The 15645-nt window shown below is 39.8% G+C and overlaps 1 protein-coding gene across 1 annotated transcript in view; it reads right to left on the bottom strand.

Annotated features, from left to right (window-relative positions):
• Positions 1-15431, bottom strand: part of LOC139711144 (ATP-dependent translocase ABCB1-like) — a 39317-nt gene extending 23886 nt beyond the window's left edge. The window contains exons 1-5 of the mRNA XM_071623062.1: positions 14531-15431; positions 12978-13017; positions 10805-11080; positions 9724-9857; positions 5156-5232 (exon numbers count right to left, since the gene is read on the bottom strand). Coding sequence (XP_071479163.1) covers positions 5156-5232; positions 9724-9857; positions 10805-11080; positions 12978-13017; positions 14531-14760 — 757 coding nt within the window. The 5' untranslated portion in view covers positions 14761-15431. The remainder of the gene's footprint in view (positions 1-5155; positions 5233-9723; positions 9858-10804; positions 11081-12977; positions 13018-14530) is intronic.
• Between the last annotated feature and the right edge of the window lie 214 nt (positions 15432-15645).

Genomic DNA, 15645 nt, shown 5'->3' with positions numbered 1-15645 from the left:
CAAAGGTCAAAGAAGTCAAAGGTCAAAATTCTGTGTAGAAGTTTTGAAGCCCTCACCTAGTGCCATCACATAAAGCACATGGAATCGAAATTGGGTTAGAAATGGCGAAGGAGTAGCATTTTGTAGCCAATGTACAATATAGGTCAAAAATCAAGGTCAAAGGTCAAAGAAGACAAAGGTCAAAATTCTGTGTAGAAGTTTTGAAGCCCTCACCTAGTGCTATCACATAAAGCAAACGGAATCGAAATCGGGTTAGAAATGGCGAAGGAGTAGCATTCTGTAGCAAAATGCACAATATAGGTCAAAAATCAAGGTCAAAGGTCAAAGAAGTCAAAGGTCAAAATTCTGTGTAGAAGTTTTGAAGCCCTCAACTAGTGCCATCATATAAAGCAAACGGAATCGAAATCGGGTTAAAAATGGCGAAGGAGTAGCATTTCGTAGCAAAATGTACAATATAGGTCAAAAATCAAGGTCAAAGGTCAAAGAAGTCAAAGGTCAAAATTCTGTGTAGAAGTTTTGAAGCCCTCACCTAGTGCCATCACATAAAGCAAACGGAATCGAAATCGGGTTAGAAATGGCGAAGGAGTAGCATTTTGTAGCAAAATGTACAATATAGGTCAAAAAATCAAGGTCAAAGGTCAAAGAAGTCAAAGGTCAAAATTCTGTGTAGAAGTTTTGAAGCCCTCACCTAGCGCCATCACATAAAGCAAACGGAATCGAAATCGGGTTAGAAATGGCGAAGGAGTAGCATTTTGTAGCAAAATGTACAATATAGGTCAAAGGTCAAGGTCAAAGGTCACGACTGAAATTCTGTGTAGAAGTTTCAAAGCTCCCATGTAGTGCTATCATATAAAGCAAACAGAATCAAAATTGGCTCATAAATGACAGAGAAGTAGCAAATTGAAGATTTTGATCACACACGGACGCACACACGGACACACGGACACACGGACACACGGACGGACGGACGGACAGACGGACGGACACACGGACACACACACGTACGGAGCCCGTTTCATAGTCCCCTGCTCGAACTCGTTCGGCGGGGACAAAAAGCGATACTATCGAAAGGGGGAACGAGAAGTACATCACCAAACAGAAAGACTCAACATGAATGTTGGAACTTTGGACCCATGCTCTCCAAACGACAGCAACAACACAATCAACGCATTTACTATCTGCGATCAGGTTAGATTCGCATTATAAAAATGAGACAGGTGAACATTTCCGTCGCATATTTTCTACATTGTCTCATTGTCTTTGTCGATAAAAATCACATTATTTGAATAGCTCCGTCATTAATTCTCCCTGTCTGACCACATTTACGAGATAAGAGTTACATGCCCCATATGGATTGCAGACACGTTGCGCAACTTGTGGGGGGGGGGGGGTAGAGGATGCTCTATACAATTCTCTTCATTATTCCTTTGAATCCAATTATGCGCCCCGCCTCCCGATGACATCATTGAGGATCAAAGAGCGGTAAACGTCACGTGCACAAGCTATTACCATTACTAGAGGCGAAATGCCGGGCAACGGCGCACATCCTTCGTGCTTTTATATTATAATGGGCGTGTTTAGCCGAAACATAAACAAAGCCATTGGGAAAGCCGTTAGCCACTTCCAGTCATAGACTGGGAACATGATGACAAATATTGTGTGTGACATGTCTCACTCCTAAGTACAGTTCTGTTTCAGTGCTGTCTGTTTTTCAACTCTGTTTCTTACATATTTTTTTTTCTATCATGCTGTTAGAATGGTTTATCTGTCTCCAGTGGCGGATCCAGAGGGGGGCGCAACCGGCGCACGCCCCCCTTTAATTTTCGTTAAAAACAAAGAAAATAAAAAGAAAAAAAAACTGAAATGAAACCCGGAAGTGGCACCAGAAATATTAGTCACGCCCCCCCCCCCCCCCCCCCCATTACAGAATTCCTGGATCCGCCCCTGTGTCTCTAATTTCAGCCCCACATAGGTAACCTTACAGACAGCATCATGAACTTGAAAAGTTATGATAGTCTTTACACTCTCTTTAAAAATGAATTATCAAAAAGTTACATATTATGATTGTGATACACAAGAGATCGAAATATTCACAATCTATAAAACGCACAAAATTGTTACGTTTTTACGAATAGTATTTTTTTTACTTGGTACTTATTGATATCCACTACATGTACATCACTGAATATAATATCCCTCTCAGCACAAACTTTGAACAATAATTCACCTTGAGATAAAAGTCTTTGAGTTTTGTCAGAACAGTGATTTTATACTATATGTATGTAATAATCCGCGAGTGGTGGCTGACCCAGCGGCGGAGGGATATGCGTTAGATTCGGAAACTCTGCTTCTGACAATCGAATGATTTCATGCAGATCAATAAAGTGTGTAGCGTGAACACGGCCATTATCCAAATATGGTTGCTGTAATCGGCGTTCAGCGAAGCGAGGTCAGTAAATCACGCGTCACAATGTTGAATCTAAAGCAATTAGCCAATGAGAAATGTAAAAAAGACAACCAACCAACCCTAAATGTGTGCTAGTGCTAGTCATAGAGATAGAATAAGTAGAGACGGTGAGACGAAAGGAAAGCATCGTCCAAAAAGGAAGCACTGAAGTAGGGACTAAATAGTCATACAAAAAGGTTCCGACGTGTGTCAGACGTGAGGTCGCCAGGGGTAAACAGACCAGAATGGAAGGAATTCGAAAAACTATAGCCATCAGCCCGCGCCTTTTTCAAACATTTTGTTTGGCGTTAAGCATGTGTAAATAGTATGCTCCTACAAGTCACGCCGGTAAAAGTCACAAAGCTATTCCCAAGACTTAGCCTTTGATGTTGTTGATGTTGTTACTGATGCTGATCATGACTCAATTTAAGTGAAGGGGGTAAGCAAACACGTCATGTGCTGAACGTCGCCATTTTACAGCTCCGTTGGGATGCCGCGATGTATCACACGGTTTTAACAGGGAGAACCGGGAATATTGATTTGTGGCGTTCGTTTGTTTGTTTTTTTTTTCTCCTTTTTTATATTTTGAGGAGGGCAAAGGCGAGGTACATGTGTAAAAATTCTGGATTCTACCAAGGAGGTAACTAGATTCTACGTGACATGGTAGAATTCTGAACAGACCGCTTTCACTGGTGTACTATATGTAGCAGACATAGAAACTTACTTCCGCCATTTGTGTTGCCATTAGCAACCATTATCTTTATCAGCGATAGCCTCGTCAAAGTCGTCATGCTCTACTTCGCTTTCCAAGTCATCGATACGATGAAAAACACACTAACAAACCAAAGGAAGAAAGATATTCGTATAATAAATATTGATTTTAGGGCGTACTTGTCAAGCCGCCTAGAGACCACGTGATTGAAGCAATATACGCCGAATAGAGACCGGTCGTGTTTCAAAATGAGTTTTGCATGTAAACACTGAGAAAAGGAAATCATGCCGAGCATCCCACGGCCGCCCGCCCTTTCCACTGTCTCCAGATATGCCTCGCCTTCTTGGCCCACTAATGATCTGGTTGCTCCTGATTTATGACAGGAACTGACTGCTGTAGCATAAACACGGCCTGTCCTATAACAGCTTCCCGGAGAAGGAATAGCATATAATTATCAACACGCCACACAAGCCCACCGTCTCATTCTTGAATATTATTGTATCATTAAAGGCATAATTTACCATTTGCAGATGAAACAAAACCAAGCATTAGTGCTTCAAAATAGTTTTAAAATTTGAGTTAGGGATAGAAACCACCAATATAAAAATTTGAACCAGTATAATCGACGATAAGGATCATTAAATATACAAAATGTGAACAATGACTGTTAGTTTATAATAAAAATGTTTCCACACTATACCGTCTATAGTTATGGTTTAATGAGAAAATATTGATATCTCCTTATATTTTAGGATTTATTGCAAAAATTTTATATGGAAGGATGTTTTGTGGTACAACTGACCTACACATTATGTATAAAAAGTGATATCTTGAACATTTTTTCAAATCACTGCTCCCAAAGGTAAACAGGACTTTTAACATTCCTTCACATTGACTATTCGTCCTGGACGCAACCCGGCATCCCGTCATTAATTTGGTGGTATAATGGTGACAATAGGCAGTGTTCCCGGCGTAGTAACCCTTGTGTGACCCTACTAATGCGAGAGACTCAAGTGTGATCACGTGACGAGAATATTGAAGATGATAATCATTACTATCGATGATAGGCCCTATGTATTTGTCAGTATATCCCTCGTTAATGAAATCTTTTTTGACGACTGACCAACATGACACCATAAAGTTACGGAACATAATGTTGCTATGATGCTGATAATGTTGAAAACAAAGATTTAATGAAGAAAATATGCGTTACCGATACGATGGTTCATTTTTTTTTCATCTATGGCGTGTGCAATGTGCTAATTAGCAGTTGGCATCGGCCTAATAGACCACCGCGATACACCGATCGTCTGCGTTGCAATACAGAAACATTATTCATTTCAAGAAATTTTACTATCGATATGTAAATATAAAACAAATACACCATGCGCTGTTCCGAGCCAATGGAGAAGTCATGGGTTCCTCGGTAACAGAAATTGCACTGGTTTCTTCGGAGCTGCGTCCCGCAGATGACAGCGCTTTTCCCACCACCTACAAGAATTCATAACTTCAGCTAAATCTCCTCAGGAGCTGCTCCTCAGTGCTTAGTACTTTGTTCGTTCAGTGGCCCACTGACTGCCAGCATCAATGAGCGGGAGAAAGAGCGCGCGCTCCGACATTATGACCTAATCCCTGGATATCTCATAGGCCAATCGCTTTGAAGCCACAGCACCGCCATCTTACCACGCACATCGCAAGATACACTCACGACATCACGGGATCTTGGTGATAGTCTCTGCTAGAAAATGCGTACAAGTCCCCATATAGAGTGTGAGTTGTATAAGTCTATAAAGATGGCGGCGTGGTGGCTTCACTCTCGCGTACAGCGTGAATGGACCGATGAGATATCCAGATACCTCCTTAACCTCTTACTGTAACCTGGTGGCCTGTGTGTCAGCTCTATTGGGATTTCAGAATTCAATATGGAACGGGTTTAGAGATCACTGCCTATCTAAAGGTGTACCCTGAGTTGAAATTAATGTGTACATTTGACTTACCAGATAAAAAGAGGGCTGTGTATTGCAAGCTGATGGCAATCTTGTCCCCGAGTCCTTCCTTCACTCTCTCCATGTCGCTGAATGGGCAGGGAAGAGAAGACGTCATAATGGAGAACCATCATGCAATCAATTATGTCATGAATATTCATGGTAAGATTTCACTGCTACTCCCGGTCTACTTGTGTGTTGCATACATCTCTGGAAAATGAGCAAGGGACAATTTCAAAATCATAGAGAGATTGGCAGCTCCGCGAAACGAAATTTCTGCAAAGAGACCCACGGAGACAACTCTTTATAGACAACAGATGAGGTGAGGAAAACGGAAGTTCATGTAGGACGTATGTCAAAGGGTCAAAGGTGAGGGAATTGTCATAATGACTTCTTGTATGAATACTATTTTCTCTATAGTTTATTTGAACTTGTGAAAAAAAAAAGATGAATCACTTAATTATTCGGTTATGAATTAAACGTAATTGATTTCTTGGACAGTATTCATATTTGATGGTACTGTTCACAAGACACACAAGCAACATTGAGCCTGATAGTAGGGGTAGCTGGAAATGCTTTTTTGACTTGTCAATGAAAGATCTCGGTGGAGACTTATTTTGGATTTGTAATCTTGATTGCAAGGATATGATTAATCAGGTCGGAAATATATTCATACGAGAAATTTTTGTCTGCTGGAGTAATTTAGTTTTTTCTCAGAACCCTCCTGACAGATATATTCATAATCAGGTTATATGGAATAATTCTTGCATTAGAATTAATGGAAAAGTTGTTATTAAGCATAATTGGATAAATAAAGGTATTATTAGAATTTATCATATTTTGAATGAACAGGGTAATTTTCTTTCATTTTCACAATTTAGAAATAAATATGAAATTCAATGCAATTTTTTGGATTTTTTTTCCATCATATCTGCAATTCCTCTTAACTGGAAAAATCTTGTTAAAAAACCTCAAACTCAAGATAAAAATTATCAAGAAGAACTGATTCTTGAAATTAAGAAAGCTCCTAAAGTATGTAGATTTATTCATAGAAAATGCGTAGATAATTTTCGTGAAGTTCCAAAATCACAAGAAAAATGGAATTCAATTTTGATAGAACCAGTCACTGACTGGAAAAAAATCTATCTCATTCCTTTTAAAAGTTCATTGTCGACAAAATTGCGTTATTTTCAGTTCAAGATTCTACACAACATCCTCGGGGTGAATAAACTGCTAAAACAAATTGGTTTGTCAGATTCTGATTTATGTACCTTTTGTTTAGATACAACCGAGACAATTACACATTTGTTCTGGGAGTGCCCTTATACTCAACGTTTTTTGAGAGAGTTCCAAAGACAAGTTTTGAAAGACGAAGTTATTCTCACATTTAACGATTTCATATTTGGAATCTTAAATGGTCCTTTCACTACATTGAATTCTGTTTTTTTATATGCCAAATATTACATATTCGCCACAAGATGTAAGAACGGTACATTATCTTTGGCGTTATTTCAAAGAGCTTTGAAACATTATTATGAAATTGAAGAAATTATATATCTAAAACAAGGTAAAATCACTGTGTTTTTAGATAAATGGAGACATGTTCAACTTATTTGAACTGTCTGATGCTGTTTCGTTAATATCGTGTATTTCATGTTTCTTGATGATTCAAGGATGGGGCTGATGCAACACTTTCATTTGGTTCGTAGTCAAATATATGGATATTTTCTCTCGGAAACTGGTAACATTCGATTTTGTTTGTAGAAAATAATTCCATACTTGGAATCCACCTTGCATACATTTAGTTGTTGCAACGTCAGGTGGATATTGACGTGTTTACGGGTTGCCTGGAGCAACCTTTGCCGGGGAGGTATGCATGAAAATAGTTTAAAGGTCTATGTACCCGCGAGTTTCTTTTAACGTTGTTATGATGTAAGTTAATTTATGCATGCTTTCGGGCAGGGTATGTTCGTGGCAACCCGGTGGCTTTCTAGGAGCCTACCTGGGTGTGGCGTGTGTAATGTAAATGTATACACTGTACATACTTTCGGGCAGGGTGCATCCTTGGCGTTCCAATGGCTTGCCGGAAGTCCGCTGGGGGCCTGCCTGAGCGTGGGGACGGCGGGTGAATGTTGTTTGCTAATTTCTAGATTTTCTGTCCATGGGGCCTATTAGTATTTACGAATTTCCTTTTATTAGCTGTACATTGCAATGTGGCTGTGCGCGGCCCTGTCGCTGTGCTCAAGTGTTACACTTGTGTACGGCGTTGGGGCTGTGTGTAGTCAATTGCAATGGTCCTGTGGAAGTTATTCAATGTGCACTCGTCGTCGCCATGTCGGGCGGGCCTGGGCGGGCTTTCGGACTGCCAAAAGTTATTTTATCCTATTTTCGCATTCTCGCATGTACGACCCTTTATAGTATGTTTTTTAGTAAGAAGATATTTAAATATTTGAAAAAAAAGTATAAAAAACACAGATATGTGTTTAAATTGTTTGTATCAAAGAAATGTTTTTGTGTTGAAGTAATAACTTTGTAATTCATTTATCCTCTGTAAAATTATGTTGCTTCGAGAAATCAATAAATTCTATCATTTGAAAAAAAAAAAAAAAAAAACATTGAGCCTCGAAACACCTATTCTAAACAGATGTAAGGAACATCTAAAATAATTATGTGTGCCAGACGTACCAGCCACTAATTCTATCATTGCTGTAAATTTTTTTCAAACGATTTTTTTTTTCAAGAAATCAAGAGGTAGTAGATTTTCTATTCCCTGCAAAAAATGACTGTCTAAGAATAATATGTAATATAGATATCAATTCAAACCGAACAGATGAAGATCAAATCTATATATTTTTGGAAGGAAACTCACTAAGCATGCTAAGCGATGTTATGCAGTATTCCCTTTAATTTTCTAAGCACATGTAGTCCGTGCGACTTGACCCTAATGACCCGTCGCAAACTGGACGTCTATGAGATGTACTTTCAGGAGCATGATAAACAGGACAAGCTTGCTAGGCATTACGCAACATTTATGGCCTCACCACGGTAAATAAGGCGCTTTCGACATAGGTCCTAGTCTCCGACATACAGCCTGTATTTTATTTTATCTTTTTACCAACTGCGTTGTCACGAGGCTGTCGTTTTGTTTATAAATGATCTTAATGGGGTCAGTGTTCACAGTGATTATATCATCCTTGAGTACCATTCCCGCGTCTTTGGAAAATCTCTCTCTCTCTCTCTCTCTCTCCTCCATTTCGAATAATGCAGTGTGTGTGTGTGTGTGTGTGTGTGTGTGTGTGTGTGTGTGGGTGTGTGTGCGTGCTTGTGTGTGAGTATAGTATACGTTCATTAATACTTGTGTGCCGGAAGTGTTTGCCTAATAGTCCAACTGTAGTATCTTCGTGTAGTAATGAGAGAGCAAAAGTGTACAACATTTGGATAAGCCACAAACGGGCTTCTCTCCTGACGATTTCAAAATTCTGGATATTTTTTTTCCCGAAGACCCAATATTGCACCCACTCGAATGTATTCAATGTATTTCAATACTGACTATAGGAGGTGTTATGAGAACATGCTTTTACTTGTACAATGAATTAGCTGAAAATAACATTTTAAAGTCGGACGATCGTCACCCCTAATGGTACGTTATTGCGTAACTCCTCCGAACGAACGAAATTCGCGCATGCAATTGCGCAATGCCACACTGCAGTGCTATTATTGTTGTTTTCTCTGTACAATTGTATGCATTGATTTTGTCACTTAAGAAAGTGAGATTTATGTTTGTGTTATATATTGTGGAAAAAAACGAATAAATATGAAATATGAAATATGAAAATATAATATATCCATAAACGTGTGGGACAATGCTGCCACTGAGACACGTGTGTGTGTGTGTGTGTGAGCTGCGGTGATTGGAGGAGAGAGGCCAGAAGACGCTTGGCTCTTTTGGTCTCTCTTCATGCGCATGCGCACTGTGAGTGTGCGTCCATTCGGATCCCTTCGGAAGCTCGCGTGGCTCGGACAGCCATTTTGGGTCAGGTGAATTTTCATACCAATGTGTGTTCGCTGACCCATTGAGCCAGCGCTATTCTCATTCGGTGTCACGACATTTGATACAGAATGGGGGGAGGCAGCGTGTTGCGCTCGTCTCCGTGCCGCACAAACCACTCGCCACACGATTGTAAGGCTTTAACATACTATGAAAAATTGTGACGGTATGACATCATTAGCTCGCTCATTTGAATAAACATAAGGTTTTGATTTTTAAAAATGGAAAATTCAAAATGTCATATTTTCCTTATTTCTTATCTGATTTTTGTCATTTTTGTATCGTTCTGTATGTTATATTTTTCTCTTTCATTTGGAGTTTATGTTTGGGCTGAATGTAAATACAGTACGAAACTGCAAATACAGTACGAAACTGCTAGCACACGGCAGTATAGGATGATTGGATTGCTATAGTTTTCTGTCGGTCTGCTGAACGACTTCATGAATTCCGGAAATTTGAATAGCGCCTCAGTATGTGTCCGATGCAATTCGCAAATTGAAATGGCATAGGGGAGTGAGGATAATAAACTTACTCAGCCAGCCGTGACGTCAGCTCGCCGCTCTTGTGAACGTCGAACCACTTGATCTCTTGATGCAAGATGGCGTCGAAAAACGCGGTTCGAATCTTGTAGATCTGCCGCTCGCAGGCTAAAGTCCACATAGATACCTGAAATGACAAGGCAATCCGTGGAATATAATTGTTTCTATGACTATGTGTTAAATGTGTAGTTTTGTGATATGTTTTATGTATCAGCCTCTCATAATATTTCTCTTTACAGTTGAAAAAGGAAGGGGAAAAAATTGCTAGAAATCCAAAGTTGGCACGTCCATTTCTGCGAGCGCCATGAATAGTATAAGCCAATAAAACATATTGTAACCGTAGGCCTATAGCAAAGACTGTTGAGGGCTGCACTTTATGGAACTTGCAAAAGCAAAGTTATCTCGAAGTATTTATCTCGGCATCATTTTTTAACATCATTTATGAATGTATAGATAGGTCTGCTGCTCCTAGAATAACGTCCACATCGATGTCTGTTGGCAGCCAGATTTTCAAGGGAGAAGAACTCTTAGATTGGCATCGTGTGGGTGAGAACAGGGTTGCACTCATTTGCAAAGCATCGGCATCGAACGGCAAAACAAACCCAGAATCCAGATTTGGGAAACTTTTTTTACTAGAAAGGGTGTCTAGGGCTTTCACATCGGATTATTAGATCTTATGCAACGGAAGATAGGGATGAGAAACGTAGAAAAGATAAAATACGTTGAAAAAGAAAGACCAGAAGCTTAATTCTTTGGCCGGGAAGGGGGTAAGGGGCATGGAAAAAAACAAATCATAGAAAATCGTTTCAAGGACATAACGCAGTTTCATCTACATTCTTGCATTCTCAGTCACAATAACCAGGGAGATGAGCCCTGCAATAACATACTGTCGAGGATGAGAACTAAGTTATTTGCGGGTTGTGTGTTTGGTTTTGTTGTTGTTGTTGTTGTTGTTGTTGTTGTTGTTGTTGTTGTTGTTGTTGTTGTTGTTGTTTCCATTTGGGAGCACTTGAGGAGGATTTTTCTTTAGTCTTGATAATGAACACATTCAACAGAGCCTTGTTTCCTTCTCACCTGTAAGTAGCCGAAAAACATGACGCCGAACCCGATGTAGGCAAATATGAGGGCATACTCTTGCATCTGGTTGTCGAACTCCTTGGCGGGGTCGTAGCCCGGGGGAAAGGTGGGCATATCGCTCACGTTCACGGTGGAGTTCGAGCCGAACTGGACGAAGTCGTCGATCAGGTTGCCGAAAATGATGTTGAGCACGGGCCAGGCGGCACCGTGCACGATCGCGGCCAGGGAGCCGATGAGGATGAAGAGGCCATCCAGAGATGTGGCGTAGCGAAACTGCGATTAGGATATCAATAATTGGATGGCATAGTATTGGTTGAGGTGAGAATTAGCTTTTTGCGAAATACTTAGAAACCACTTTATGAAATGTTAAAAAAATCAATAATTGTAAGAGGAATACAAAGTTTCAACTGATTGACAAATTGCCCTACATCGACGTAAATAAGCACTGATTTGATCAGTGTTTTAGTAGTAGCCATGATAACAAATCATGGGCGTACATACTCGAGCAGGATTCGAACCTACGACCTCCTGATCACCGGACAGGCGTCATCTCCACTAGACCACCGAGCTTTCGCCCGAAAACAAGTGTTGGTTCTAATCCTTATAGCATGCAGCGGGTACTGCTTTGTTATTCAAATTCATGAATTTCTTCCGTCGAGATGTTTTCATTGCAACTGATTGACAAATTGCCCTACATCGACGTAAATAAGCACTGAATTGATCAGTGTTTTAGTAGTAGCCATGATAAAAAATCAATCAGTTGCAATGAAAACATCTCGACGGAAGAAATTCATGAATTTGAATAACAAAGCAGTACCCGCTGCATGCTATAAGGATTAGAACCAACACTTGTTTTCGGGCGAAAGCTCGGTGGTCTAGTGGAGATGACGCCTGTCCGGTGATCAGGAGGTCGTAGGTTCGAATCCTGCTCGAGTATGTACGCCCATGATCTTTTATCATGGCTACTACTAAAACACTGATCAATTCAGTGCTTATTTACGTCGATGTAGGGCAATTTGTCAATCAGTTGCACTGAAAACATCTCGACGGAAGAAATTCATGAATTTGAATACAAAGTTTATTTGATGAAATTTGCTTTTGAAATGGCTGAGATACCCAAAAACAAAGTAAAAACAAAGCGATCCTAATAAAAGATGGGTTTCACCTGTTATTAGGATCGCTTTGTTTTGGATATCTCAACCATTTCAAAACCAATCTTCATCAAATAAACTTTGAAACTTTGAATTCCTCTTAAAATCATATATTCGTTCATATTTCATAAGAGGTTTCTCATTATCTCAAAAAATCGTCATTAAAAAATAAGGAAACCTCAAGCCCCATCTCAACCGAAACTGTACCATCATAGGGTCTGCGGGTATTCCGTATCGAAATACGAGCTTTTCGATTTTTCAAGTTACTCCTCGTGACATTGGTGGAATCCCATCGAAGCAAGGGAAAACACTGAAAGCCCATTATTGTGAGTGGTTCCGTGAGAGAGCGAGCCAAATATATATATATATATATATATATATATATATATATATGCAGTAAAAGTGGCTAAATTCAAATCATGGTGACCGAGGGAAAAAAAGTGGCCTTTCAGTGTAACGTATTTCAAATTATTCGTGCTTCTTTATCAAAGGTCGAAACTTGCCGCCAGAGAGGTTGTCAGCGGAAAAAAAAAATCACATTTGTTTGTGGAGTGTCAAACAACACTACAATATCTGAAAAAGCCTTCAAAAGCATGTGTACTCTCGTATATTAAAACTTCGATGCACAGTAATTCCACATTTGGTATCCCAGCTTGTGACCTCCGACTCATTCAATTTTGATTACATTCATCCTAGGTATACCACTAGCAGCTATTTGCATCTATAGATGCAAAAATGTCATTGTTATTGATATCTTTTCAAGAATAGTTATACTGTGAAGTTGAAAACATTATTCATTGGTAGCATAATAGAATTAATATCTCATTTGTATTGGACCCATGTATCAAAGAGTGTTGGTTTTCAATTTCAAGTCGTGTCATCGTTGCTGTTTGGTTGCACTCCATTACACGCTTAATGCTGATTTTTTTTTTTCTAAACTCGTGGAATTTCATGAATCTCATAATTATACATGCTATCATACTAATGCCCATTGGTTAGATTTAAGTCGAGGCACTCACCAATCGTGTCAGTGGAACCTTCGGAGCTTCTTCTTCGGTCCTGGTAGAAAAAAGGGGGGAAACAGATATTTACTCTTTCAAGCGTCACACACACACAACAAAAGAAGTATATTATATACCAATGCAGTGACAACGCGATGCGAGATCTTTCCACATCTCAATCTGACTGTCAAACAAGGGTAGAAACTTTGGACTCTCGCTCATTCAATAGCAAGGTCTGGTCCTTTTAAAGACTCAAGAAAACCTTGAGCAAGTTATGGAGGCTGTCGTGAGTGGTTTCGTGACAGAGCGAGCGAAAAAAAAAGACGAAATCTTGGCTGTAAAATTGGCTAAATTCAGAGCATGGTGACCGGGGAGATGGATGTTTCAATGAAAACGGGAGGAGATACAATCATTTCAATTTATTTCCATTCAATCCATACAGCTTTCTCAAATTTGTATTGACACAAGTTAAACTCTCGGAATATTTACATAACAATCAAGGTTTGCAAAAACTTCCATCACGAGCTTTTTTCTTTTCTTTTCTTTTTTTGAAGAATTTGTATGACCTTTTGTGGTTTCAAAAAAAAAAGGTCACGTTCATCTTTGGAAAAAGTCAAGACTTGGTCGTCAGTTAATTTTGGACAAGCGCCAATTGCAATAATTAAAACTATAGCATATTCGATGGTGAGAGCCGAAGTACTCAATGATGATTGGTTATTGTCTAGCCGTTGCCATGGTAGCAATCAAATTTACAACACGCCCCGGAGAACCCGATCTCCCTCTCCCTACATCCATCGTTATACACAAAACAATAAGCGCGGGAGAGAGAGAGACAGCGAAAGCCTGATGGAATAGCCTCTGAACTTCGACACTGCATTCCGCATAGAAGAAATATACCAACTTCTTATGCACAGTTACTGCAATAAAGTCTTTCGGAACTGGTTATCAAGTGTATGTGTGGGCACCGCGGTATACTTGTGGAACTACATGTAGGCCTGCATTGGCATAGAGACTGAGACTCTGTGGTTTGAAATGGAGATCTTGGGTTCGAACTTCACCCGAGAGGTTATACCTGCATTACAACAGTTTTATCAAAACTAATTTCCACTTTACCCAATTACGAATTAGGCAACAGGTACCCCTGAAATATCATTAATTGTAAGGCCCTCTGGTTGAGAGCAGTATTAGTTGAATAATCAGTTTATCATTATCATTATTAGTATCAGTATTATTATTATTATCATTATTATTATTATCATTATTATTATTACTATTATTATTATTATTATCATTATTATTATTACTATTATTATTAGTAGTAGTATTAGTATCATTATTACTATCATTAAAATTATCATTATTATTATTATTGAAATTATCATTATCATTATTATTATTATCAGCATTATCATCATCATCATCAAGTTATTATTATCATTATCATCATCATCATCATCATCATGAAGACAATCGTCATTATAATCATAATTTCTCTTTTTTCATCACTACTTTAGCATTTGGGAAGTGAAAACGCCGACGGTCAAGCTTCAGAGATAATAAATTATACTCACTTCTTGTCATCACTGTCGCTGGCCTCGTCATCCGGCTTATCGGCGGCAGCCTTCGGATGATCGTCGATCTTTCCGTTGACGGCTCCGTAGTCGCCATTCTTCGTCGGTTTGAAGTCGACGTCGGGCGGGGCGCCGTTCACGCTGCTATCCTCGACCATGGTGACTGGGGGTACTTTATTGCGTAGCAGCGGAGTATTCTCTGTACGTGGTGGAACAGTATTCGACGTCATAATGGTTAACCTCGATCGTCAATTAATCTTCACAAATTTACAATGTGAGCTCTTGCACACGATGGGTCTAGTACAAGTTTTGAATGAATAATCCGACAATACTTTGGAGTAGCAGACGTCACAGGCAACTGATTTTGTTAATCTTCCTCTTTCGTCACGATTTTGCCTGTGCCACATCGCTTTTATGAATCATTAAGACTACAGCTTCAGAGCTGGGAGCAGTCTGACGAGATGTCAACGGGAAAGACGTGGGTCGATCCCTTGTTAGATCGATGGTCCGGGGTGATATACGGACCTAAGTCGGCTGGTCATTGACCAGCATCAGAATGAGTTTTCCGACCTGTCCAGGAGCACTTTGGGGCGAACTATGCGAAACGGCAGATTATCAAAACTTCTAGTGAAATGAGTTTTCCGACCTGTCCAGGAGCACTTTTGGGCGAACTATATGCGAAACGGCGGACTATCAAAACCTCCAGTGATGTGGTTCGCGTAAGACCATACTCTCAAAGTAAATCGCAGCTTTTCTTTTCTCTTTACGTATTCAAGGCGGCGTTGGATACATACACCTAATACAGCTCAATCGGGAATTTCTTTACGCTATCCCACAATGCTCCTCCACAATGTTCCATGCAAGCACATAGTCGATGCGGTAATATTGAGACCCTCATGGGCTATACTCTCCCCGTCTCGTCTGCATATGAGTCGCCCATTCGCCACAGTGCAGTGCTGAGTGCATAATCTATGTACAACGCTTTTTTGCCTTAATTTTCTACATTGGCCGCTCTTCGTCTTCGCCACGAACAAACACACTTCTTCCCACAACAATAGAGGGACAAATAGAGGGAGAACAGTTCCAAAGTACTTTCGCAGTTTTCCTGGTGTGCC

The sequence above is a fragment of the Diadema antillarum genome, unplaced genomic scaffold, assembly GCF_040938485.1.
Source record: "Diadema antillarum isolate AM-2024a unplaced genomic scaffold, OU_Dant_1.0 seq00001617_RagTag, whole genome shotgun sequence".
NCBI classification, from domain to species: Eukaryota; Metazoa; Echinodermata; class Echinoidea; order Diadematoida; family Diadematidae; genus Diadema; species Diadema antillarum.
This window is presented reverse-complemented; position numbering and strand designations above follow the sequence as displayed.